Here is a 26,587-nt window from a genome sequence, read left to right on the forward strand (position 1 = left end):
ATCTTCATTGTAAAGCGTTTAAACAGTGTTTCCCATGCTACAATTAATGAACATGCACCTGTGGAACGGTCATTAAGACACTAACAGCTTACAGACGGTAGGCAATAAAGGCCACAGTTATGAAAACTTAGGACACAAAAGAGGCCTTTCTACTGACTCTGAAAAACACCAAAAGAAATATGCCCAGGGTCCCTGCTCGTCTGTGTGAACGTACCTTAGGCATGCTGCAATTAGGCATGAGGACTGCAGATCTGGCCAGGGCAATAAATTGCAATGTCAGTACTGTGAGACACCTAAGACAGCACTACGGGGAGACAGGACGGACAGCTGATCATCCTCGCAGTGGCAGACCACGTGTAACAATACCTGCACAGGATCGGTGCATACGAACATCACACCTGCGGGACAGGTACAGGATGGCAACAACTGCCCGAGTTACACCAGGAACGCACAATCCCTCCATCAGTGCTCAGACTGTCCGCAATAGGCTGAGAGATGCTGGATTGAGGGCTTGTAGACATGTTGTACAGCAGGTCCTCACCAGACATCACCGGCAACAACATCGCCTATGGGCACAAACCCACCCTCGCTGGACCAGACAGGGCTGGCAAAAAGTGCTCTGACAAGCCGCAACTTTGTCTCACCAGGGGTGATGGTCGGATTTGCATTTATTGTCGAAGGAATGAGTGCTACACCGAGGCCTGTACTCTGGAGCGGGATCGATTTGGAGGTGGAGGGTCCGTCACAACATCATCGGACTGAGCTTGTTGTCATTGCAGGCAATCTTAACACTGTGCATGACAGGGAAGACATCCTCCTCCCTCATGTGGTACCCTTCCTGTAGGCTCATCCTGACATGACCCTCCAGCATGACAATGCCATCATCCATACTGCTCGTTCTGTGCGTGATTTCCTGCAAGAAATGAATATCAGTGTTCTGCCATGGCCAGCGAATAGCCCGCATCTAAATCCCATTGAGAATATCTGTTGGATGTCTGTTGGATTGGAGGGTGAGGGCTAGGGCTATTCCCCCCAGAAATATCTGGGAACTTGCAGGTGCCTTGGTGGAAGAGTGGGGTAGCATCTCACAGCAAGAACTGGCAAATCTGGTGCGGTCCATGAGCAGGAAATGCATTGCAGTACTTAATGCAGCTGGTGGCCACACCAGATACTGACTGTTACTTTTGATTTTGACCCCCCCCACCTCTGTTCAGGGACACGTTACATTTCTGTTAGTCACATGTCTGTGGAACTTGATCAGTTTGTGTCTCAGTTGTTGAATCTTATGTTCACACAAATATTTACACGTTAAGTTTGCTGAAAATACATGCAGTTGACAGTGAGAGGATGTTTCTTTTTTTGCCGAGTTTAGGTCTGTTCCCTTTACAAAACTGATATTTCTAGCCTTAAAAAATATTTAAAACAATACTAATTTTATCTATAGTTGAAGTCGGAAGTTTACATACACCTTAGCCAGCTACATTTAAACTCAGTTTTTCACAATTCCTGACATTTAATCCTAGTAAAAATTCCCTGTCTTAGGTCAGTTAGGATCACCACTTTATTTTAATAATGTGAAATGTCAGAATAATAGTAGAGAATTATTTATTTCAGCTTTTATTTCTTTCATCACATTCACAGTGGGTCAGAGGTTTACATACACTCAATTAGTATTTGGTAGCATTTCTTTTAAAATGTTTAACTTGGGTCAAACATTACAGGTAGCCTTCCACAAGCTTCCTGCAATAAGTTGGGTGAATTTTGGCCCATTCCTCCTGACAGAGCTGTTGTTTCTGTCAGGTTTGTAGGCCTCCTTGCTCACAAACGCTTTTCAGTTCTGCCCACAAATTTTCTATAGGATTGAGGTCAGGGCTTTGCGATGGCCACTCCAATACCTCATTGTCCATTTGGAAGACCCATTTGCGACCAAGCTTTAACTTCCTGACTGATGTCTTGAGATGTTGCTTCAATATATCCACATATTTTTCCTCCCTCATGATGCCATCTGTTTTGTGACGTGCACCAGGCCCTCCTAGAGCAAAGCACCCCCACAACATGATGCTGCCACCCCGTGCTTCACTGTTGGGATGGTGTTCTTCAGCTTGCAAGCTAGCACCTTTTTCCTCCAAACATAACCATGGTCATTATGGCCAAACAGTTCTATTTTTGTTTCATCAGACCAGAGAACATTTCTCCAAAAAGTACGAGCTTTGTCCCCATGTGCAGTTGCAAGCCGTAGTCTGGCTTTTTATGGCGGTTTTTGAACAGTGGCTTCTTCCTTGCTGAGCGGCCTTTCAGGTTATGTCGATATAGGACTCGTTTTACTGTGGATATAGATACTTTTGTACCTGTTTCCTCCAGCATCTTCACAAGGTCCTTTGCTATTGTTCTGGGATTGATTTGCACTTTTCGCACCAAGGTAGGTTCACCTCTAGGAGACAGAACGTGTCTCCTTTCTGAGTGGTATGACGGCTCCGTGGTCCCATGGTGTTTATACTTGCGTACTATTGTTTGTACAGATGAACGTGGCACCTTCAGGCATTTGGAAATTGCTCCCGAGGATGAACCAGACTTGTGGAGGTCTACAATTATTTTTCTGAGGTCTTGGCTGATTTCTTTTGATTTTCCCATGATGTCAAGCAAAGAGGCACTGAGTTTGAAGGTAGGCCTTGAAATACATCCACAGCTACACCTCCAATTGACTGAAATGATGTCAATTAGCCTATCAGAAGCTTCTAAAGCCATGACATCATTTTCTGGAATTTTCTGTTTAAAGGTACAGTCAACTTAGTGTATGCAAACTTCTGACCCACTGGAATTGTGATTAAGTTCATTATAAGTGAAATAATCTGTCTGTAAACAATTGTTGGAAAAATGACTTGTGTCATGCACAAAGTAGATGTCCTAACCGACTTGCCAAAACTATAGTTTGTTAACAAGAAATTTGTGGAGTGGTTTAAAAATGAATTTGAATGACTCCAACCTAAGTGTATGTAAACTTATGACTTCAACTGTATATAGCAAAGCAATAAGCACCCACCCACCTTTGAACATGCAGGTAAGTGTTGGAACTCAACCTCTAATTTACAGTCATCGTCACAGGGGTTTATAGTTGATTCAGTGACGGACAAACCTGTGGATGGATAACAATGAAAGTGAAAACCAAAATAAACCAAAATGGAGAGAAGATTGAATACTAATATGTATGAAGATTTGATTTTCCCTTTTGGACTTCTGTTTGCTGAGAAGATCATGTTTCAACATAGGGAAGAATAAGATGCAATAGCTTGTTGGCTCCACTACTTGGTAATCAACAATTCCGGCATTCCAATCTTGCTGGACAGGGACATCTGAATCTAATCCTTAACTTGGCATGAGTTTGTGAGCCTAAAGTGTGACCAGAGAAGTATTGAACACTATTCCTGCATCCTACAGGGTTTGAGTTTGACCTGGATAATATAAACAGTGTTCGCTGCTACTTGCTATTATAGGTGTATGTCCCCCAAGAAATATGGATTCAGAGCTAGCCAAACTCCTTACAGATCCAGCTGAATTCCATTTTAGCATATGAGAATTACATGTCGCATTGTCTAAATAGAGAATGTTTAACCATGCTGTGGATCAGGTGGAAATGAGGTTCAATATTCATAAAATCCCCAGACCCCCTATGAAAAAGTTGGACATTTTTGTCTCCCCCATGCCACTTTTATTTTTAATGCGTGAAATGACTTTAGCTTGAGCATTAAAGGATTACTTAATTTCTTTAGACTTGGCTCTTTTTTTCAACTACCCTAAAAGTAGTCTATGGACCAGGAGATGGTCATTCACCATTCAGATTTGTTTATAAAAACCCTGCTAAACCAGAAAGTGATGTGAGCAATCTCACCATGTTACACTTTTTGGGCCAAATCACATCTAACTTCAAAAACCAAGTCATACAATTTTGAACATTGTGAGTTTGCCCTGAGCACTCCAATTGATGTTGATTTGCAATGGTTTCTGAAGCAAATCTGAAGGTGAATGACAGTTGCTCCATTAACTACTTTCAGTTCATAACCAAGTGGGAATGTGGTATTTACCACTTAAGACTGAGAAACATCTACGTGAACACCCTCCAACTGGTAGTTACTAGTGGGAAACTCGTCTATCATCCCTGAGCTGATAGTCTTCTCCCACATGCTGGCCTCTGAGGCCACCTACTAAGGGAATTACCTAGATAACAGCATTTTCTGCAGTTAATGCAACAGCAAAACATGATTTATAAAAAGCAATCTATTAATATGGTTTATGAGCACGATAATTTGTTTACAAGCATGATAGCTGTACTTTTAATTTATGGTTGACGCAGCTTGTTGGCCATTAGACAATTGCCGTTTCTCACAAGTTCAAAGCACGTGAATGCATCCAACTGGTATTCACGACTTCACAACTGGTGATAACCACCTTCCCACTTAGTTATGACTACTCAGCAGACCTGGGGTGCATTCAGTTAGATTAAAATATGCTACATTGCGTAATGATTCCACAAAATGTTCTTCAACGTTCTTGAACATTATCTACATTTGATGGGTGTGGTAGGATGTGGCTTGAAGCAATGAGTGATGTTTTTAAAGGCTGACATGCTGACAGCTTTCCCCAACCCACAGCCCAAACCCTCCCAGTTTTACAACTGGTCGTTCAGAACAGCAGCATTTCTGTTTAATTGAAATTTGCATTACGTTTTTTCATACTGAACACAGACATGAGTATTTGTTAAATACATTTTAAAAAGTGTTTTTGAGTATTTTGAAATACACAGCCCAAAACTAGTACATTTATTTGAGTACTTGAATGCTTATTTGTAAAAACCAAATAGTCGACCAAATTGTATTTTAAAATACTTTCTTCAAATACTATTTTCAAATACCTGGGTTAAATGCATGGGAGTGTATTTGAGTATTTTCAAATACCTTTCAAATGTATTTCCAAATATATTCCAATGTTCAACCTCATGTTTTTTTTCAAATAAAGGTTATCTGAATACGTGTCGTGAAATGTAGTTTTATTACCTGAAATTGTTTTAAAAAACAGGTCTGCTACTCAGTGACTATTTGATCTGATTCACAACCAACATGGTATTCATCTTCTTGGTTGCTGCCTCTATTTTGGCTGCACAGCAATGTGGTAGGAATGTATGAATCTTGTTGGTACAGTTGGCACACTGGTAAGAATTGTTCCTATCATATGTATATTTTGCAATGTAATAAAACATAAAACATTTGAAATTTAAACAATATGATATAATATAATCAAAAATGTTCATCTATATCTAAATATATTAATTTATATTTATATCAATGTCATCAAAAATCTCCTCTTCATCTCTTCATTCATGTTGGATACCAAAGAAAATGTTTAAGTGGCTAGAACAATGTTTGCTGAGTTGGTTGTCACTTCTGCCTCTGCTTCAATGTACTGTATCTCTGATACAATGTATCACAGAAACGTTTGCATGCAAAATAAATTATCTATTGTCATCTTTTCCGCCTGGAATTTCAGAACGTACTACGGAGCACGCCCATTGAAAATCAGGTGTGTCTTGGGCTAAGGCCCGCCCCGTTTTTACCTTACATGGCATTGTATGGGAATTTGATTGACAGCATGCAGCAGCTGCTGAACAGCCCAGACATGGCGGAGGATACAGTGTAAGTGGGGAACGGCGAGAGAGTTACGATAGTTTTCCTAGCAGTTCAGTCGGTTTAGTGCTTTATAGAAAAAGCAAATGTGTCAGGCATGTTTTCGTCGGAATAACGTAAAAATGGAGGAAGTTGCCAGACGTAAGTAAGCTGGGAAAATGTATATCTGTTTAGTGCAGTTTACGGCCGTAGACAACAAATATGGCTTCTTGTGCCTTTTCCTATTTGTTATAAACAACTGCTCTCCCATGCCATTACATGTCATGGCTGTAATGCAAAATTCATACAAGTGACAATTAGGAAGTTAGTTCCTTGTTCGCTTATCGGGCAGGGGGTCATTTTGGAGAAATAAAGCCGAGGATACGTTAGCTAACCAGTCTGCTAGCTAGTTAGCTAGCTACGGAACTGAAGCGAACGGCAATGGAGCCAAAGCACAAAGAGTTGTTAGAACAATTCCACCAAAACTTGCTGGACTCTATAACCGACGCAGATCGACTGATAGAGTTGTTGATACTCTCCGGTACTCTGAGCCAGCTCGACCGCTTCGAACTGGACCAAAACTGCTCTTCCAGCGCGGAGAAAGTGGACCAGCTTTTGAAGATGCTTGTGAACAAGGAAAGCGACCATTTCCTCGAGCTGTGTGTGGCCTTGGAAAAGGCGTACCCTGACCTGTATTCTGCACTCTTTACCAACGGCGGTGGACCGGTGGACCATTCCTCCGGTAAGTCACCATGCACGCATGCAACACTTTTGCACGCAAATGTTGGATGCATGCTTGCTACATTCCTCTACACAGCCTTTGAGATATTGAACAAGTTTTACGGCTAACCCAAATCTCATAATTCACTTACAGGGTGGTCACCCGTGCAATACTTCTATGGATAATTGACTAGATCATTTATATTTATTAGCAGAGCATGTTTACGTTAGGGATATTGATATGCCGCATTCGAAGCAAGAACTTGAGAACTTTGCTAACAACCTAAAATGTTACCAAAGTTCCGTTTCAGCATCACATTGTTAATTCCACAGCCATATTTAACATTAAAAAAGCTAGTAATCACCAGCAGAGGCATAGATGCCACAGGCTCTAAAACCACATTCCATCACTATTTGCTGCATGGGAGTGAGTGGACTCTGCTACTCTGTGGCTAGGCAGTAGATGAAAAATTAACACGCGTGCCAACCCTCCCTTTGAATGAGAACGGTTTCATAATTTAGCAGATGCTCTTATCCAGAGCGACTTATAGAAGCAATTAGCGTTAAGTGCTTTGCTCAAGGGCACAATGACAGGTTTTTCACCAAGTCTATTCTGGGATTCCAACCAGCGACCTTTCGGTTACTGGCTCGCTCTTAACCTTATATTTTATTTATTCCAGACACACTTCAGAGACCTCATGTATCCAGGCCCCAACATGTTCGGCACAGTTGCAATGTGTGCTACATAGCCTGTAGTAAAATCATGGAGTAGCCTACATATACCTATTCTACAATGTATAGGATACAGATGGGTCTATTTCACTGTATTTAGGTTTCAGATTTTCCATCAAACTAATTTGTTCTTTTACTTTAGATTTATTAGGGGAAATTAAATGCAGTAGGGTAATTCCATGGTAACAGAATTACCCTGACTTTTTCATAATGTATTCCAACCAAAACACATCGATTTCAAAGTTTGATCAAACCATATAACTCTATGCACAATGACTACTTTTAACAATTTCCACTGACAATTTTACAAAAACACATTTACAGGAAGAACTGTGCAGATACTACGTTCTGTAACAGAATAAAACTGAGGACAATTTTACCATAATCATGTTACCAAACTATGCATCTGCACTGTTATTCTCGTAAAATGTTTTATTTACTGTGTAAATTGTTTAAAGTAGTCATTGTTCATAGTTAAAAAAAATAAATAAAGGCCCTGTTGTGGTTTTTATCTCCATATTAAATCATTTCCGGGTAACAATTTAAATACCTCACTGTTTTAAATTAAAATGGTCAAAAATAACTAAAAATAGCTATTAATGGCAGAGGTTTGGGACCCTGTTTCTTATTGGTCTTTTAACTAATGTGGTTATGTCATCAGGCAGGCCAAAATGCCTTCTATACCAAAACAGGTTGAAATTTCAAGCTGTCTTTTCAAACATAGCTTATACTAAAGGGGATATTTCATCCGCATAGTGTGGAAATGCATATAAAACACAGGGAAATACTGTTTTTGACTGCAATGGGTTTTTAATCGTTGAAATCAATGTTTGATTTTTTAAAAACTTTAAATGTATGTTAAAAAACATCTCAGCATAATTCCATGGAATTCCCCAGTAGCCTATTCTAGGTAGGGTTAGATGTGCACAGCAATCTCCCAAGTTGTCATCAATGGTTTGCAATACTAATATCATGTAATTTGTTTTTCCATCCAAAGTCAAGTGCTTCCTCTTATGTTATTTGCTCACAGATAGCCAGACTTGTTTCCATGGAAACGCTCTTGCGGCTGATGTGACGTTTCATATCGACCCTTGCGTGGTGTGCGTACGTATAACCATGCTTAAAAAATCCATAATATTGCGCCAGTCATATTCTCTATTTTCCATGTACAGTAGTGGGCCTATAAACCAGTAGTATACTATACCCCCAGTTATTGTCCTACGAGACCATTAAAATGTCTGTCAAGACAGTGGCTGTGTGGGGAGAGGAGAGACTAGGCTAAATCGAGACGGACTCAAGTCGTTGTACTTATCAGAAGTCTACTTTATAGGCCTAGTTTGGTCATCTGAAAGATCATATCAAATGTATTTATATAGCCCTTCGTACATCAGCTGATATCTCAAAGTGCTGTACAGAAACCCAGCCTAAAACCCCAAACAGCAAGCAATGCAGATGTAGAAGCACGGTGGCTAGGAAAAACTCCCTAGAAAGGCCAAAACCTAGGAAGAAACCTAGAGAGGAACCAGGCTATGTGGGGTGGCCAGTCCTCTTCTGGCTGTGCCGGGTGGAGATTATAACAGAACATGGCCAAGATGTTCAAATGTTCATAAATGACCAGCATGGTCGAATAATAATCACAGGCAGAACAGTTGAAACTGGAGCAGCAGCACAGCCAGGTGGACTGGGGACAGCAAAGAGTCATCATGTCAGGTAGTCCTGGGGCATGGTCCTAGGGCTCAGGTCCTCCGAGAGAAAGAAAGAAGAGGAGAGAATTAGAGAACGCACACTTAGATTCACACAGGACACCGAATAGGACAGGAGAAGTACTCTAGATATAACAAACTGACCCTAGCCCCCCGACACATAAACTACTGCAGCATAAATACTGGAGGCTGAGACAGGAGGGGTCAGGAGACACTGTGGCCCCATCCGAGGACACCCCCCGGACAGGGCCAAACAGGAAGGATAAAACCCCACCCACTTTGCCAAAGCACAGCCCCCACACCACTAGAAAGACTATGACAACTTTCATTATGAAGAGTGCTAACACCAGTCTTCAGGTCTCATTCAAGGTCACTCATCACACCGGCATGGATCACTTACTGAACCACATTCGGTACACTTGCAACATTTGCAATTTGCAACCTTGGTGTTTAATGCTGTAGATGAGGGGAGCAGCAGCAGGGCTGTAGGTATGTAAACTTGCCTGCGTCCCACAAGGCACCCTATGGGCTTATGGTCCCTAGTCAAAAGTAGTGCACTACATAGAGGACGTTGTGCCGTTTAGGGCGCAACCCTAGTGGGTTCATGGTGGTTATTCACCAGAGGATTAGCTCTACGCTGCCTGCCTGTTGTAAGCTCTCTCTGTGAGACGTGTATTATCATGCCTCCACAGCCCTCTCTTCTGTATTTTCTCCTGCTCCCTCCCGGCTGCTGCTGCTTCGACACAGACAGAGAGAGAGCGTGGCAGGCAGATGTAGTGGAGAGGTATTTTTGAACACTTTTCATTATCTTTAGTGCAGCGATTCAGGCTGACGCGATTACTGCATTTAACCAGGCTGCCTGGCTGGTGAGAGAGTGGAGATGAGACTCCTCATTGCTTCAGGCAGAGAGGGAAAGGGACCGTAGAGATGAAAGACTGAGCTCCAGTGCGTGTGTGTGATCTGCACTGATAACAACCTGCTCTTAAGCCATTCTCTCATACTGGCTGCCTTTGCCTTTACTCACTGGCAGGTTTCCTCTGCCCTTCACAGAGACACACACACACACACGAGACACACCCCTCTAACTTAAAACTGCACACACATACACTTGCATGCACATAGACAGTGACAGCGGGGATGGTTCAAAGCAGGGTTCTCCCCCTCCAACCCTCCCAATATGGCTGCTGTTGGAAACCGAGAGAAATATTGTCCCGTTTATTTTATGCACTATTTATTGAATGTAAATCCAGGCATGTCACATCATTGCACAAAACACAGCGCCCTAATTCCACGTTTGTTTATCATGTTAATTATTTTAATAAGATATTAGGTAAATTAATCCTGTCAGTCCATCAAACTGCCAATATGATAATTTTTATTTAGTTAATATGAGAATATTTTGCCTATGTAGACTACACCTGTATCAGTGCTTTGCCGATAAGAAACCGTGCTAGCGCATTTCAAGCTGATTTAATTCATACACATTGCAATAATCAGAAACAATTTCATTGCCTTGACTTTGTCTTATGCAGTGCTTTGACGTTAGACTTCTCTTAGACCTCTGCAGTGCTTTGTTGTTGTTTCACCTATAGAGTAGTTATACCTGTAACTCTACTTACGAACTGTGACATTGATTCAAACACACACAAAGAGGAAGGTGTGACGCAATGCTCCTTGACAGGATGCTGTGTTTGCGTCCACTCAAAGTCCTACTCCCTCCCTCACTGTGTGTGTAGAAGATGGGACATTCCCTTTGGGTGACTGTACTATACCTCAAATCAGCTCAGAGCTGTGTGCACTGGGGCTGGAGCAATTACCGTACAACTGTGTAATCGACGGTTATGGGTGAAGACTGTCATGAAAATAAAATAACCATTGAATAGATAGACTACATACAACAGGCTTAAAACCTTGGCAATTTGACTGGTAAACTCAATGGTACACACGCAATGGCTGCCTGGTCTTGTGATGCAATAATTCCCATTCAACTGATATTAACTGACGTGGCTCATGCAGTGGAATGTATTTTTTTTGTAATGTTGAATCAATCAATCACAGCAAATTTTAGCGTGTATTTTACTAGCTGCTTTTCTTCTATGGGAACACTTGCAATGGCCGCCAGTCCACCAATTCTGGCGTCAATGACCTGAATGGGGAGGAAATGTCGGTTCTATTATTTATATGGCAGCACATGCAGTCAGGAGTGGAAGAGAGGAGAAAATGTACAAATAAAATAACGCTAAAAAAAATACTTTTAAACGTGCAATCTGCAGCCATCGCTCCACCATTTCCTGGTTGCGAAAATTCTAATAGCCTAATTTCAGTTTGTGACAAAACAAGCAATGCATAGTGTTGAGAATTATTGTACCATCTAAACTAGAAGTCGACCGATTATGATTTTTCAACGGCGATACCGATTACTGGAGGACCCCCCCCCCCCCCCCCCCCCCAAAAAAAAACTGATGCCGATTTAAAAATGTATTTGTAATAATGACAATTACAACAATACTGAATGAACACTTATTTTAACTTAATATAATACAGCAATAAAATCAATTTAGCCTCAAGTAAATAATGAAACTTGTTTAATTTGGTTTAAATAATGCAAAAACAAAGTGTTGGAGAAGTAAAAGTACAACGTGCTATGTAAGAAAGCTGAGAACATATGAAAGCTGATGGTTCCTTTTAACATGAGTCTTCAATATTCCCAGATAAGAAGTTTTAGGTTGTAGGAATTATAGGACTATTTCCCTCTACCATTTGTATTTCATTAACCTTTGACTATTGGATGTTCTTATAGGCACTTGACTATTGCCAGTGTAACAGTACAGCTTCCGTCCCTCTCCTCGCTCCCTGCTGGGCTCGAACCAGCAACACAACGACAACAGCCACCAACGAAGCAGCATTACCCAGGCAGAGCAAGGGAAACAACCACCCCAAGGCTCAGAGCGAGTGAAGTTTGAAATGCTATTAGCGCGCACCATCTAGCTAGCCATTTCACTTCGGTTACACCAGCCTCAACTCGGGAGTTCATAGGCTTAAAGTCATAAACAGCACAATGCTTGACGCACAACGAAGAGCTGCTGGCAAAACGCACTAAATGCTGTTTGAATTCATGTTTACTCGCATGCTTCTGCCTACTACTGCTCAGTCAGATACTTAGATACTTGTCAGACAGGCAGTCTCCTTGTGGAGTGCAACGAGAGAGAGGCAGGTCATTATTGCGTTGGAATGGTTAACCGTAAGGTTGCAAGATTGGATCCCCCGAGCTGATAAGGTGAACATCTGTCGTTCTGCCCCTGAACGAGGCAGTCATAGAAAATAAGAATGTGTTCTTAACTGACTTGCCTAGTTAAATAAAGGTGTATATAGAATTTTTTTGTTATATATATATATAAAATAAACACATTTTTAAAAAATCGGCAAATTGGCGCCCAAAAATACTGATTTCCGATTGTTATGAAAACTTGAAATCAGCCCTAATTAATCGTCCAGTTCGATTAATCGGTCGACCACTAATCTAAACTGCTGTGAAATATACAGTTGAAGTCGGAAGTTTACATACATTTAGGTTGGAGTCATTTAAAACTTGTTTTTCAACCACTCCACAAATTTCTTGTTAACAAACGATAATTTTGGCAAGTCGGTTAGGACATCTACTTTGTGCATGACACAAGTCATTTTTCCAACAATTGTTTACAGACAGATTATTTCACTTATAATTCACAGTATCACAATTCCAGTGGGTCAGAAGTTTGCATACACAAAGTTGACTATGCCTTTAAACAGCTTGGAAAATTCCAGACAATGGTGTCATGGCTTTAGAAGCTTCTGATGGGCTAATTGACATCATTTGAGTCAATTGGAGGTGTACCTGTGGATGTACACTGCTCAAAAAAATAAAGGGAACACTTAAACAACACAATGTAACTCAAATCAATCACACCTCTGTGAAATCAAACTGTCCACTTAGGAAGCAACACTGATTGACAATAAATTTCACATGCTGTTGTGCAAATGGAATAGACAACAGGTGGAAATTATAGGCAATTAGCAAGACACCCCCAATAAAGGAGTGGTTCTATAGGGGGTGACCACAGACCACTTCTCAGTTCCTATGCTTCTTGGCTGATGTTTTGGTCACTTTTGAATGCTGGCGGTGCTTTCACTCTAGTGGTAGCATGAGACGGAGTCTACAACCCACACAAGTGGCTCAGGTAGTGCAGCTCATCCAGGATGGCACGTCAATGCGAGCTGTGGCAAGAAGGTTTGCTGTGTCTGTCAGCGTAGTGTCCAGAGCATGGAGGCGCTACCAGGAGACAGGCCAGTACATCACGAGACGTGGAGGAGGCCGTAGGAGGGCAACAACCCAGCAGCAGGACCGCTACCTCCGCCTTTGTGCAAGGAGGAGCAGGAGGAGCACTGCCAGAGCCCTGCAAAATGACCTCCAGCAGGCCACAAATGTGCATGTGTCTGCTCAAACGGTCAGAAACAGACTCCATGGGGGTGGTATGAGGGCCCGACGTCCACAGGTGGGGGTTGTGCTTACAGCCCAACACCGTGCAGGACGTTTTTCATTTGCCAGAGAACACCAAGATTGGCAAATTCGCCACTGGCGCCCTGTGCTCTTCACAGATGAAAGCAGGTTCACACTGAGCACAAAAAAATTGTAGACTTCCACATGTCTGGTTCATCCTTGGGAGCAATTTCCAAATGTCTGGAGGTACCACATTCATCTGTACAAACAATAGGACGTAGGTATAAACATCATGGGACCACGTAGCCGTCATACCACTCAGGAAGGAGACGCGTTCTGTCTCCTTGAGATGAACGTACCTTGGTGCGAAAAGTGCAAATCAATCCCAGAACAATAGCAAAGTACCTTGTGAAGATGCTGGAGGAAACAGGTACGAAAGTATCTATATCCACAGTAAAACGAGTCCTATATCTACATGACCTGAAAGGCCGCTCAGCAAGGAAGAAGCCACTGCTCCAAAACTGCCATAAAGCCAGACTATGGTTTGCAACTGCACTTTGGGGACAAAGATCGTACTTTTTGGAGAAATGTCTGGTGGCATGATGAAACAAAAATAGAACTGTTTGGCAATAATGACCATCTTTATATTTGGAGGAAATAGGGGGAGGCTTGCAGGCTGAAGAACACCATCCCAACCGTGAAGCACAGGGGTGGCAGCATCATGTTGTGGGGGTGCTTTGCTGCAGGAAGGACTGGTGCACTTCACAAAACAGATGGCTTCATGAGGGAGAAATTAAGTGGATATATTGAAGCAACATCTCAAGACCTCAGTCAGGAAGTTAAAGCTTGATCGCAAATGGGTCTTCCAAATGTACAATGACCCCAAGCATACTTCCAAAGTTGTGGCAAAATGGCTTAAGGACAACAGTCCAGGTATTGGAGTGGCCATGACAAAGCTGAAATAAATCATTCTCACTATTATTCTGACATTTCACGTTCTTAAAATAAATTGGTGATCCTAACTGACCAAAGGCAGGACATTTTACTTGGATTAAATGTCAGGAGTTGCGAAACAGTTTAAATGTATTTGACTGGGGTGTATATAGACTTCAGACTATAACTGTATATATTGTCAATAACCAAAAACATTGTATTTTCAACTGTTTGAAGCTAGTGTACAAAACCAAAGGAGGAACAAATACGAAACTTGAGAGCAGGAAGCGTAGAAATGGCACTCATAGAACAAGTCTACTGCTTCTTAGACTTGCTTTCAGTTAGAATGACAGAACTATAACTCACATTTCTATGTGAATTCAGTCATGTCGCACAAAAAGTTACAATATTGCTGCTTTATTTAAGCTTTTCAAGTGGTTATTTTTGTGACCGCGGTCATTTGGTTGGCCAATTACCGTCGTCCAAAATGTTATAACCGTCAGAGCCCCAGTGTACAGTGTACTCAGAAAACAGCTCTGTTTTTCCCACATCACTCTACCACTCAACACTCTGTGGTGAGGTGCGAGGCAGTTAACAGCAGGCATCTCTTTCTATATTCTTCTCTCACCAAATCCTCTATCTCACCCACCTTCCCAGTGTCTCTCTTTTCTAGGCTCCACGATTTCTCTCTTTAGTTTCTTCTTCAGACTTGGCTGACTGGTGGTTACTCCTGTGTGGTGTTAGAGGGACTGGCGAGAGGTTGCTAGATAAGAGAGAGAGGGATACACACAGACAACGAGCCCTTTGTTTTGGTGGGTAGCAGGCCCAAAGTGCTCAGTCAGGAGCTCGCTGTTGTGTGTGTCTGTTCGGCCTAGGACAGGACCAGTGGGGCTGTCTGCCTGCCTGTCAACCAGTGTCCCGCTCCTGGCAGCACATAAACCATGGGGACACAATGAGTTATGTCCTGACACTGTGTCACTACCAACTAATGCTTTTATATCTCTCCTGGGATCTGACTACTGTAGTTTCTAGCTACAGTCTATCCCTCTCTCTAAATCAAATCAAATCAAATTTATTTATATAGCCCTTCGTACATCAGCTGATATCTCAAAGTGCTGTACAGAAACCCAGCCTAAAACCCCAAACAGCAAGCAATGCAGGTGGAGAAGCACAGTGGCTAGGAAAAACTCCCTAGAAAGGCCAATACCTAGGAAGAAACCTAGAGAGGAACCAGGCTATGTGGGGTGGCCAGTCCTCTTCTGGCTGTGCCGGGTGGAGATTATAACAGAACATGGTCAAGATGTTCAATGTTCATAAATGACCAGCATGGTCGAATAATAATAAGGCAGAACAGTCTCTACTCCCTCTCCCTACCACCATACTCTTTCTCTCTCTTTCCCTCCCCCTTTTTCCCTCCTCCCTTTCTCTCCATGCATGTGTGTCTCTAGATTAGGCCATCAATCCATCCATTGTACACCCAGCCTGGCTGCTGGGTGTGATTGATGTCATTTCATAGCCCTTATTTTATACTACATGTCACTGGGCATTTTATTATTGCGCATTGCCGTGCTGGTGTATCCACTCCAGCATAACAGGTTACAACTAAAATGGGTATAGATTGCTCTCTTTTGTCAGACATAACTGTAATGTAGTAGGAACGATCATAGCTGGAGGTGTTGTGACTACTCACTAATGTTGACCAATAAAGCCATCTGATTAAGCCACATGTAGCCAATAAGAGATTGACATTTTTTTTCTGGGTCAGTGGTGCCTTGTCCCAATTTTACTCTATTGAGCTCTGATAGCCTATTTAAACATGTGAACTGAGTACCCTGCTCCTTTGTTTTCAATGCAGTGGGCTGATGTAAATGTTGATTTGGAAGTGGTGAGAAAGGTCGTCTCCTCTCCTTACTCTCGATGCTGTGTGTGGGGTTTGTATTCTGACTGTTCCAGAAGGCAGTGCAGCAGTAAGAACAGAGCTTCATTACCATTTACACGTGTTGTTGCTGTGCTTCCTAATCACCCCGCAAGGCAGAGGAAATGCCACAGTCTAAACTCGCACAGTGTGGTGAGGTCATGGAAATAAACAGACAGAACTACTCCCCTCTACCCCTCTCTTGATCATCTACCCCTCTGTGTTTCTCTTTTGCACTGCTGTTTGTTCTTTCTCGTCTACCACGCTTTATCTCCTCTACCCCGGTTATGTGTTTTTGTTGCACTGCTTTGCTTTATCTTGGCCAGGTAGCAGTTGTAAATGAGAACTTGTTCTCAACTGGCCTACCTGGTTAAATAAAGGTTAAATAAAAAAAATACAGACCCTGTTTTTTAAAATGATCTACCCTGCTCAGTCTCTCCTTCTGCTCTCTCACTCCTTTCTTTCCTACTGTGTTGCTTCTCTCTCCACCTTTCTGTCTCTCTCCCATTCTATTTCTCCTCTACCCCTCTGTATTTTTGCTCTCTTCTCTATCTCTCCCCCCATCCAGTCTCTGATGCATGACAAAAGGCCTGTGTTTTCCTTCACTGTTTTTAATGTCATGATAATATATAGAGGTGTGATAATAACATACTTTTGAATTTATAGTGCATGTGGACACCCCTTAAAAATAGTGGATTCATCCACACCTGTTGCTGACAGGTGTAGAAAATTGAGCCCCCATCCATGCAATCTCCATAGACAAACATTGCCAGTAGAATGTCCTTACTGAAGAGCTCAGTCACTTTCAAGGTGGCATCGTCATAGGATGCCAACTTTCCAACAATCATTAAGTCAAATTTCTGCCCTGCTCGAGCTGCCCCAGCCAACAGTAAGTGCTGGTATTGTGAAGTTGAACTTCAGGAGCAGCAACGGCTCAGCTGTGACGTGGTAGGCCACACAAGCTCATAGAACTGTAGAGCTTAAAAATCATCTGTCCTCGGTTGCAACAATCACTACGGATTTCCAGACTGCTTCTGGAAGCAACATCTGCACAATAACTGTTCGGGAGCTTCATGAAATTGGTTTCCATGGCTGAGCAGCCACTCACAAGCCTAAGATCACCCTGCGCAATTTGAAGCGTCTGGAGTGGTATAACGCTCGCCGCCATTGTACTCTGGAGCAGTGGAAATACGTTCTCTGGAATGATTAATCACTCTTCACCATCTGGCAGTCTGACGGATGAATCAGGGGTTAGCAGATGCCAAGAGAATGCTGCCTGGCTGACGGCATAGTGCCAACTGTAAAGTTTGGGGGAGGAATAATGGTCTGGGGATGTTTTTCATGGTTCGGTCTAGACCCCAAAGTTCCAGTGAAGGGGAATCTTTACTCCAAGGATTACAATGAAATTATAGATGATTCAGTGCACAATACGAGGTCCGTATTTTGACTGGCCTGTACAAAGCCCCGAGCTCAACCCCCATCAAACACCTTTGGGATGAATTGGAAAGCAACATCAGTGCCCAACCTCACTAATGCTCTTGTGGCTGAATGGAAGTAAGTCCCTGCAGCAATGTTCCAACATCTAGTAGAAAGCATTCCCAGAAGAGTGGATGCTGTTATATCAGCAAAGGGGGGGAGAAACTCCATATTAATGCACATGATTTTGGAATAAGATGTTTGATGAGCAGGTGTCAATTACTTTTCATGTATTTTGCTTACTTACATTGTTCATAAAGGAGCTACAGTATCGCTCAGGGTTCTGCTCTCAGAGGAAAGTTTAGAGAATTCAAAATTACCTTCAGAATTGAAAGATTATATAATCTGTTCAGAATATAGACACCACTGCATGCCTATGTAACGCTATAGCCAAATGACGATAAACTTAGTACATTGACAAGTGGTCACCGCATTCTGCTGCTCCCTGGCATTTGATGCTTCTGATTGGCTAGAGAATGCACAAACTTGAAGTGTTTCACTTGTCATAAGACAAGGGTGAAATACAGCAGGGCTACATCCCCCAGAGGACCAGTGCTGTTCACCTCTGGGTAGTCATGAGCTTCTATCCTATCCTTCATATTTGCTGCCGTTCAGCATTTTTGATGGACCTTAGGCACTTGGGCTTCACCCCAGACAATGACTTCGACTTCTTCAGTGCTCAAAGATCTGAAGTGGCTGGATTGGTATAAGAAGGATGGTGATCATGGCATGTTGTACGGAAGTTCCTCCATGCTTTTCTCCTATCAAGGTATTTTCAGATGTTCTGAATATTGAATAATTGTCATTTAGGAGGATTTGTTCTCAAGCAGTAAGGGTGTATTACACTGCTATACAGCAAACGACTGCTCAGTGATGACTTTTAGCACCTTTATTTAGCTAAATTAGTTTAGTTTGAATTTCAGTCCTGAGGAAAAGACTAGATACGACTCATGAGTGGTCTCAGATTTGTTTAGCCTGCGTTCGTCGGTTAGGCCATGCCATGTACTGGGTGGGATTCAGAGGGGCACAATGTTGCAAAACATTTTTGCATGGTATTACAAACTTTAATTGGACAAGTTCGGGGGTGCAACTAAAACTGGAGTTTCTGTTGGACAAATTCAGGTTATGTACCTCCGTTTGATTCCGTTTAAGAAACCATTTGCAACAGAATCAATGTAATGAATACGCCCCTTGTAGTACCTCCCCATTTCAAAATGTTTTCCTTCTGTTGACCACGACCCTGGAGACTCTTCTGGTCATGTGGCACAGCAGCCATTATCTCACTCCCCAGAATCCTGGCCCTTGGTGCCACTGCCATGCATGGCCCTGTGAGACACAGACCCCCTAGCCAAACAAGTGGTCTTTTCTCTCTCTAACACACACACACACACAATTTGATATTGAATTCAGACACAAAGTGAGAGGAGCTCATGGTGGTTAATACACAATTGCAGTTCTTTTTTTGAATGTAACAATAATAACCTTCTCCAACAGCCACTGAAGTGTCTTTCTCTGGAAGATAATATCTTGCATAAGATCGGTAGTTTCAGAGTTGTCAAGGTCTTAAGATAGAAAGTGTTTTTTTAAATGGCAGAATCCGATTCTTTACATTTTGGGTAGTTGGTGCATTTTTAGATAAGATCAATCTCTGGGTCTCATACATTTGTTTTAGTCACAGTTGACTCTCTTCTCCCTGATAAGGATGGGGTAACACTGTCGTTCCTTGCCACTTATTTTTGTCACGCTGCAGAATTTAGTATTCCTCAACTTCAGGGAAGGGGAAGATAATATGGTCGTAAGGAACAACAACTGTTGACCCTGGATGGGAGGGGGGGTAGAAGGAGGAGTGATAGACAGAATGGAGGAGGAGAAGATGGGGAGGCGAAGATGAAATGGAGAGTGAGGGGAGACTTGATTAAGGGAGATGATGAGAAGCTTCAGAGTTCTGGAGGGGAAGCTAGGAGGATAGAATGATGGAGGGGGAGTAGTGGAGCCCCCAAGGCAGAGCCAGGGTTCCCCTGACCTAGTTAAATACATGGGTGGAGTCATGAAGGGGAGAGGAGCCTTTGTTCTTGTATCCCTGACTGTCTACCATCAGCTCAGCTCTCATGTTACTATATACTACTGGATCTCTACTATCATCACATCCACACACTGTGAGTAGTAGTAGGCTACAACTCACCTCTGGGTAATTACAGTAGCTAGTGCCTTCGTCTGCACTTGAGGACCATATAGCTTGGTGAAACCAGACTGAACGCTGCGCTCAAAGTGAAGTGAAACAATAGTGAAACCTTTGCCTTTTGTTAAGTAAATCAGGTAATAAATCAGGTGAAAGCAGACTGGAGAGCCACTTTAATGCCCCTTCATTGACTGAGTGTGACAGTGCTGCAGCCGTCTCAGCTCCAGTGGCTAATACAGGCCTAGATGTTGTTTCATGGCTACAGTGTGTTTTGATCAGTGTGTTTGAAGGTGTGTTGAGACTGCAGTTAACTTCCAGACTGTCAGGATAGATCTCTAGTAAGGCTGTGAATGTTTAAACGAAATTGGGATCCTTAACATTTAAGAAAAATCCCAAATGGGAAAAATGATGCTTGTGTGTTCAGTTTGTGTGTAGAATATTCTAGTTTATTCATGGCTGGGCCCTGCTTTGTAGCTTTTGATTGCCGATAGATGGGCCTAGTGTGTTTGGTGGCCAACATGCCTATACTGTGCCCCTGCCCTCTCTCGCCGTCCCTTGCTAGCTCGCTATGAAAAGATGCATGTTTTTGTTCTCTGCAACTAATCATTTTCCTCTGTTCCAAAAATACTGAATCTTAAGTCGATTCTTAGCGGAAGATGTTTTTCTTTCTATTAAATATCTTGGTAAATCGCGATATTTAACAAACTTGTTAAAGTACTTTTTTAGGAGAGGATAGTCTGTGCGCCAGCAGCTCGAGATGATTTGATCGACAGTTCTGGTCGCCTAGTGATGGTCTGTCCCTCTTTGGAAGCAGCATTCCTTTACAGACAAGTAAAATGCCCGTTCAGAGAAGGTTTTGTGTCGGCATTTAAAAAGATGTAGTGTACCCTTACAGACAGACAAACATGCCGTAGCTGATGCGCTTTCAAGGCTATATGACTGTGGTAGAGAGAACATTTATTTTTACCCCCTTTTTCTCCCCAATTTTGTGATTACGATCTTGTCTCATCCTCCGACACATGATCTGCCAAGCTGCGCTTCTTAACACTCGCCAGCTTAACCCGGAAGCCAGGTGCACCAATGTGTCAAAGGAAACACCGTTCAACTGACAACCGAAGTCAGACAGCAGGCACTCAGCCCGCCACAAGAAGTCGCTAGAGCACGATGAGCTAAGTAAATCCTCCCCTAACCCAGACGACGCTGGCCCAATTGTGCACCTCCCTATGGGACTCCCGGTCGCGGCCGGTGGTATCACAGTCTGGGAATGAACCCCATGCTGTATTTACGCTGCAATGCAGTGCCTAAAACCGCTGCGCCACTCGGAAGGCTTTTTTTCCCCCGTTTAAATGGAAAACCGATAAAATAATTGCTGTTAACATTAAGCCTGATTTTCCATTTGTCACATCCCTTATCGGTAGGAATGGGAACTGGATGTCACATTGCATCGCTCAAGGATTGACACTGACTGGCATAAGGCGTATTCTCCAAGGTCGCGTTCAGAATTCTTCCTAAAGTGTGCTTTGCTCACTCACCCTCAGTGATTTAAAAGCATTGGATTTTGGTGAACGTGTGCACACTTCGGTTGCATTCTGATTCCCCACACTTCTTCCCAAGGTGTCCATTTACTCACACCCCCCCTCATGGCGCGTGCACACTTCAGGGTAGAAGGGCTGAGAATTGGACAGTCTGCAGCCTAAGTGCCGACCACTAGATCTTTTGCAGCTCTAATTCATGTACTATTTATTGATGCTGTCAGCTTGTTTACAAATGAACGGCCCGGCTGAAAGAGGCTAAAGTCTAATTGCTATTGATGATAAAAGGCCTGTTGGAGAGGTCTATCGCTGCTGACCCCTTCACCACCAGATGGCCTACAGCCATTTAATATCTATTCTGCATCATTGACCTGCTAAAAGGGACTTAGTGTAGACTGTTGCCACTACTGAGTATTCAGCATTTAGTTCATTCCTATGCTCTTTCTCAATGTCTATATTATGATTTTTCAACACCGATACCGATTATTTGAGGACCAAAAAAGGAGATAACGTTTAATCGGCCAATTTAAAAATAAAAATGTATTTGTAATAATGACAGTTACAACAATACTGAATGAACACTTATTTTAACGTTATATAATACAGCAATAAAATACATTTTGCCTCAAGTAAATAATGAAACGTGTTTAATTTGGTTTAAATAATGCAAAAACAAAGTGTTGGAGAAGTAAAAGTGCAATATGTGCTATGTAAGAAAGCTGAGAACATATTAAAGCTGGTGGTTCCTTTTAACGAGAATATTCCCAGACAATAAGTTTTAGATTGTAGTTATTATAGGAATTATAGGACTATTTCCCTCTACCATTTGTATTTCATTAACCTTTGACTATTGGATGGTCTTATAGGCACTTTACTATTGCCAGTGTAACAGTACAGCTTCCGTCCCTCTCCCCACTCCGACCTGGGCTCGAACCAGCAACACAACGACAACAGCCACCAACGAAGCAGCATTACCCATGCAGAGCAAGGGAAACAACCACCCCAAGGCTCAGAGCGAGTGAAGTTTGAAATGCTATTAGCGCGCACCAACTAGCTAGCCATTTCACTTTGGTTACACCAGCCTCAACTCGGGAGTTCATAGGCTTAAAGTCACAAACAGCACAATGCTTGACGCACAACGAAGAGCTGCTGGCAAAACACACGAAATGCTGTTTGAATTCATGTTTACTCGCCTGCTTCTGCCTACCACCGCTCAGTCAGATGCTTGTATGCTCAGTCAGATTATATGCAATGCAGGACATGCTAGATAATATCTAGTAATATCATCAACCATGTGTAGTTAACAAGTGATTATGATTGATTGTTTTTTTATAAGATAAGTTTAATGCTAGCTAGCAACTTACCTTCGCTTACTACATTCGCGTAACAGGCAGTCTCCTTTGAGTGCAACGAGAGAGGCAGGTCGTTATTGCATTGGACTAGTTAACTGTAAGGCTTGAAGTCATAAACGGCGCAATAATTGACGCACAACGAAGAGCTGCTGGCAAAACGCACAAGTGCTGTTTGAATTCATGTTTACTCGCCTGCTTCTGCCTACTACTGCTCAGTCAGATACTTAGATGCTTGTATGCTCAGTCAGACAGGCAGTCTCCTTGTGGAGTGCAATGAGAGAGAGGCAGGTCGTTATTGCGTTGGACTAGATAACCGTAAGATTGCAAGATTGGATCCCCTGAGCTGATAAGGTGAACATCTGTCGTTCTGCCCCTGAACGAGGCAGTTAACCCACAGTTCCTAGGCCGTCATTGGAAATAAGAATGTGTTCTTAACTGACTTGCCTAGTTAAATAAAGGTCTAAAATAATAATAATAATAATAATAATCTGCAAATCGGCGCCCATTTATACCGATTTCCGATTGTTATGAAAACTTGAAATCGGCCCGAATTAATTGGCCATTCCGATTAATCGGCCGACCTCTAGTCCATATTGTATGTTATACCATCTATGTCTGTTGAAGTGGGAACAGCATAGGAGAGGCCAGCCTCTAGCGTTTTGGACAAATTAAATCTGTAGTGAGCAGTGATGATTATTACACAAGTGATTTTGGTCTAAGCAATGTGGCATGACATGCTGGTCCCAGAGGGGACAAATAACTGAGAATCTCGATTTATTTTGGTGTCCCGGGGCATGCTTAGTCAAATCCCACATCTCCCAGCCCTGTTTAATCCCTAGCCCCATAATGAACTTTGATTTGTTGCATTGGTAAAAAAATATATATATATTTTTGGCAAATAGCCTCAGACTTCCATGTAAGAGGATGGATTATCTGCTAACTGAGGAGCAAGAGTCCTCCTGTCAAAATAAATACTATCGGTTTACTTCACACTGGTCTAAAATATCTGACACAAGTTTAGAAAGTTGTAGCCACTACTTTTTATATATCATCTAGGAGAATGTGTGTAACAAGAATGTAGGAGCTGCCCGCCTGCTTTCAGTGTGCAGCAGAGGTGTAGTAGGCTCTGCCTGGTTCTCATGTCAAGCTGCTCTGAATGTGTATCACAGTGGAGAGCAGCAGCAGAGAGAGCAGTGAGCACAGCTTCGGGGAGTGTCAGAACAGATTAAAAGCCAGTCTCTTCTACTCCTATTTTTTTCTTTCTTCTCTCTTTTCTCTCGCTTTCTCACTCGCGCTATATATATATATATATATATATGCATATATATATATATATGCATATATATATATATATATATATATATATATATATATATATATATATATATATGCATGTACACTGAGAGTCTCAGTGAGCGAGAGATCCTAGCTAATGAGGCTTGGTCTTGTCTGAGCTGCAGGGTTGGTGTTGTAAGGACTTTACCTGACACAGCAGGGTGGGAAGGACACTGATGGACATCTGGGATAGTGGGATTTGATCGATGACCTCTTGACGTTATCTCTCCCGTTGGTGTGCGTCATGACTGGGTTTTTAGGACACACTAATTGCAGTCTTATGTCTGCTTGAAATGTGACAGACACATCGTAGTTAATCGCAATATAGCTATTTAGAACCAGCAATTATATATCTATTTGACTTCTTAATACTCTGAGGACTAAACTTTGTCTAAATATGTTGTTCTATGGCAAACCTTTTAACTTATTGTTATAGACGACACCAACAATTCCTGCTAATTCAATATTTCCTGAACTGTAAAAATCCATAAGTTGAACACTGAAAATGACGACATTCTAAGAACTCTATAACTCCACAAAGGGTTATACCCATGATATGTTTGTGGCCCTTTAGAAAAGGCAGTCCATTTGCTACTGCAGCTAGAGCTGTGATGTGCAGCAGAATGACATACTATATCCCCCCTTTCTCGACATGGAATATCCCTTGGCTTAGCAGTGTGCAGCACTATGCAAATAGGACATCATTGTCCTGAGTGCCTTCTCCATGTGCTGCTTGACTTAGAAAGGAGAAAATTACATTCTAACCACGTTACACTCTGCTTGACTAGCAGGTACATACGGGGATGATGCATCAAAGCAATGTACTAGGTGCATGGAGACATGGACATGAGTAAAGAGGAATCCTGAGTTAAGAACTAGGAGTCCAGAAATACAGGAGAAAATGTATGTATAATGCATGACCAAAAGTATGTGGACACGTGCTTGTCGACCATCTTATTTGCTGCTGTAACAGCCTGCAATCCGTTCAGCTACAAGAGCATTAGTGAAGTCGGGGACTGATGTTGGCCGATTAGGCCTGGCTCCCAGTCGGCGTTCCAATTCATCCAAAAGGTGTTCGATGGGGTTGAGGTCAGGGCTCCTGAGCAGGCCAACACTCGGCGTCCCCATTCTGCACTTACAGTTGACCGAAATTAGGGCAGAAATTTGACGAACTGACTTGTTGGAAAGGTGTCATCCATTGAGGGTGCCACGTTGAAATTCACTGAGCTCTTCAGTTCGGGCTGTTCTACTGCCAATATTTGTCTATGCAGATTGCATGGATGTGTCCTTGATTTTATACACCTGTCAGCAACGGGTGTGGCTGAAATAGCTGAATCCGTAAATTTTTACTAATCCATATACCTTTGTGGATGTTGTATTTTTCTATATATTTCATGCGGATTTGTACTGTTATTAAACGTTACACTATTAATTCATCATCGATTGGCAAACCAATCGTTTCAAAGAGCATATGATTTTATTTTTTACTGATTGCTGTCATCTCTTCTTCCCCATATCACTCGCTCTGCAGGCTCTACATACAGTGTTCTCTCCACCATGCCCTCAGACTCTGAGAGTAGCAGTTCCCTAAGCAGTGTCGGTAAGTATGAGGCCAATACGTGTGTGTGTGTAATCCAAGTCATGGTTTCTGTAGTGTCAATGCCTCTCAGTGCAGCTTTGTTTATACCAGAATAACCCCACTAGTCCAATAAGACATCTTTCACTAAAGACGCATTAGTGCTTGCCAATGCCCCCTACGGCAGCCCACCTGGCCAATCTCTCTCCTTTCTCTCGTCCATGAGTTTAGTTCACCATGCTACCTCCTTAACATGCACACTCACTTACTCACTCTTGCTACCAGAGCTTGACAGTGGTCCAAATGACTAAGCGCGTCACTGGCTGTTACATAAACCCTTAAGGGCCCAACCTGGTGCCAAGGATCCTCTGAGTTCCTCCCTGGCGCTGACTCTGCCTGTCGGTCTGTCTGTTGGCCAGGCCCGCTCCTTCTGTTTCTGTTCTAGGAAAGCGGGAGGGAGGTAGAGAGAGAGGGGGTCTGCTGCCTGTCTGTTGGCCTCCCTGACAGGCCCGCTCCTTCTGTTCTGGGAAGAGTGGGGAGGAGAAGGGAGGTTTGTGAAAGGGGGAGATTCAAAAAAGCTACCTTTCTTTGTGTCTCTTCCACGCGACCACTTATGTGAAATTATTGGAAGTATTGGTACACAGCCCTGAGCATGGAAGACATTTTATAACCGTGGTTAAGGGAACATGGCTAGAAGGAAATTATTAATTTCAATAGTAAGTAAGCATTTCACGGTAAGGTCTGCACGCGTATGTGAGAAATAAAATTTGATTTGAATATTCATCTTCTACTCGATTACTTACAGACCTTTCTTACTCTTTTTGAATGACTGCACAAATGCGTTGGTTAATCCACTACTATGAACGTGCCCTGGAGACTGCATAAGCCAGCCAGACACAGTACCAGGAATGTTTTATTAAGTCTGATCTCTAATATACTGCTTGTCATTTTCCTGTCTGAGATTACCAGTATTGCTTCCATGTGAATCTGAGGGTATCTTGGG

At 42.5% G+C, this 26,587-nt stretch overlaps 1 protein-coding gene across 9 annotated transcripts in view; it reads left to right on the forward strand.

The window, feature by feature from the left end:
• Positions 1–5,639: 5,639 nt before the first annotated feature.
• Positions 5,640–26,587, forward strand: part of dlg5a (discs, large homolog 5a (Drosophila)) — a 59,110-nt gene continuing 38,162 nt past the window's right edge. For 7 of the 9 annotated variants that reach the window (XR_004211600.1, XM_020495371.2, XM_020495372.2 and 4 more), the window contains exons 1-2: positions 5,640–6,396; positions 25,540–25,608. Coding sequence is in view for 8 of the 9 variants with exons in the window: in XM_020495371.2 (XP_020350960.1) it covers positions 6,096–6,396; positions 25,540–25,608 (370 nt within the window). In the remaining variant the exon portion in view is untranslated. The remainder of the gene's footprint in view (positions 6,397–25,539; positions 25,609–26,587) is intronic. The other 2 variants (XM_031835524.1, XM_031835521.1) reach the window with 2 other exon arrangements.

The sequence above is a fragment of the Oncorhynchus kisutch genome, linkage group LG11 (genome assembly GCF_002021735.2).
Source record: "Oncorhynchus kisutch isolate 150728-3 linkage group LG11, Okis_V2, whole genome shotgun sequence".
In the NCBI taxonomy this organism is placed as follows: Eukaryota; Metazoa; Chordata; class Actinopteri; order Salmoniformes; family Salmonidae; genus Oncorhynchus; species Oncorhynchus kisutch.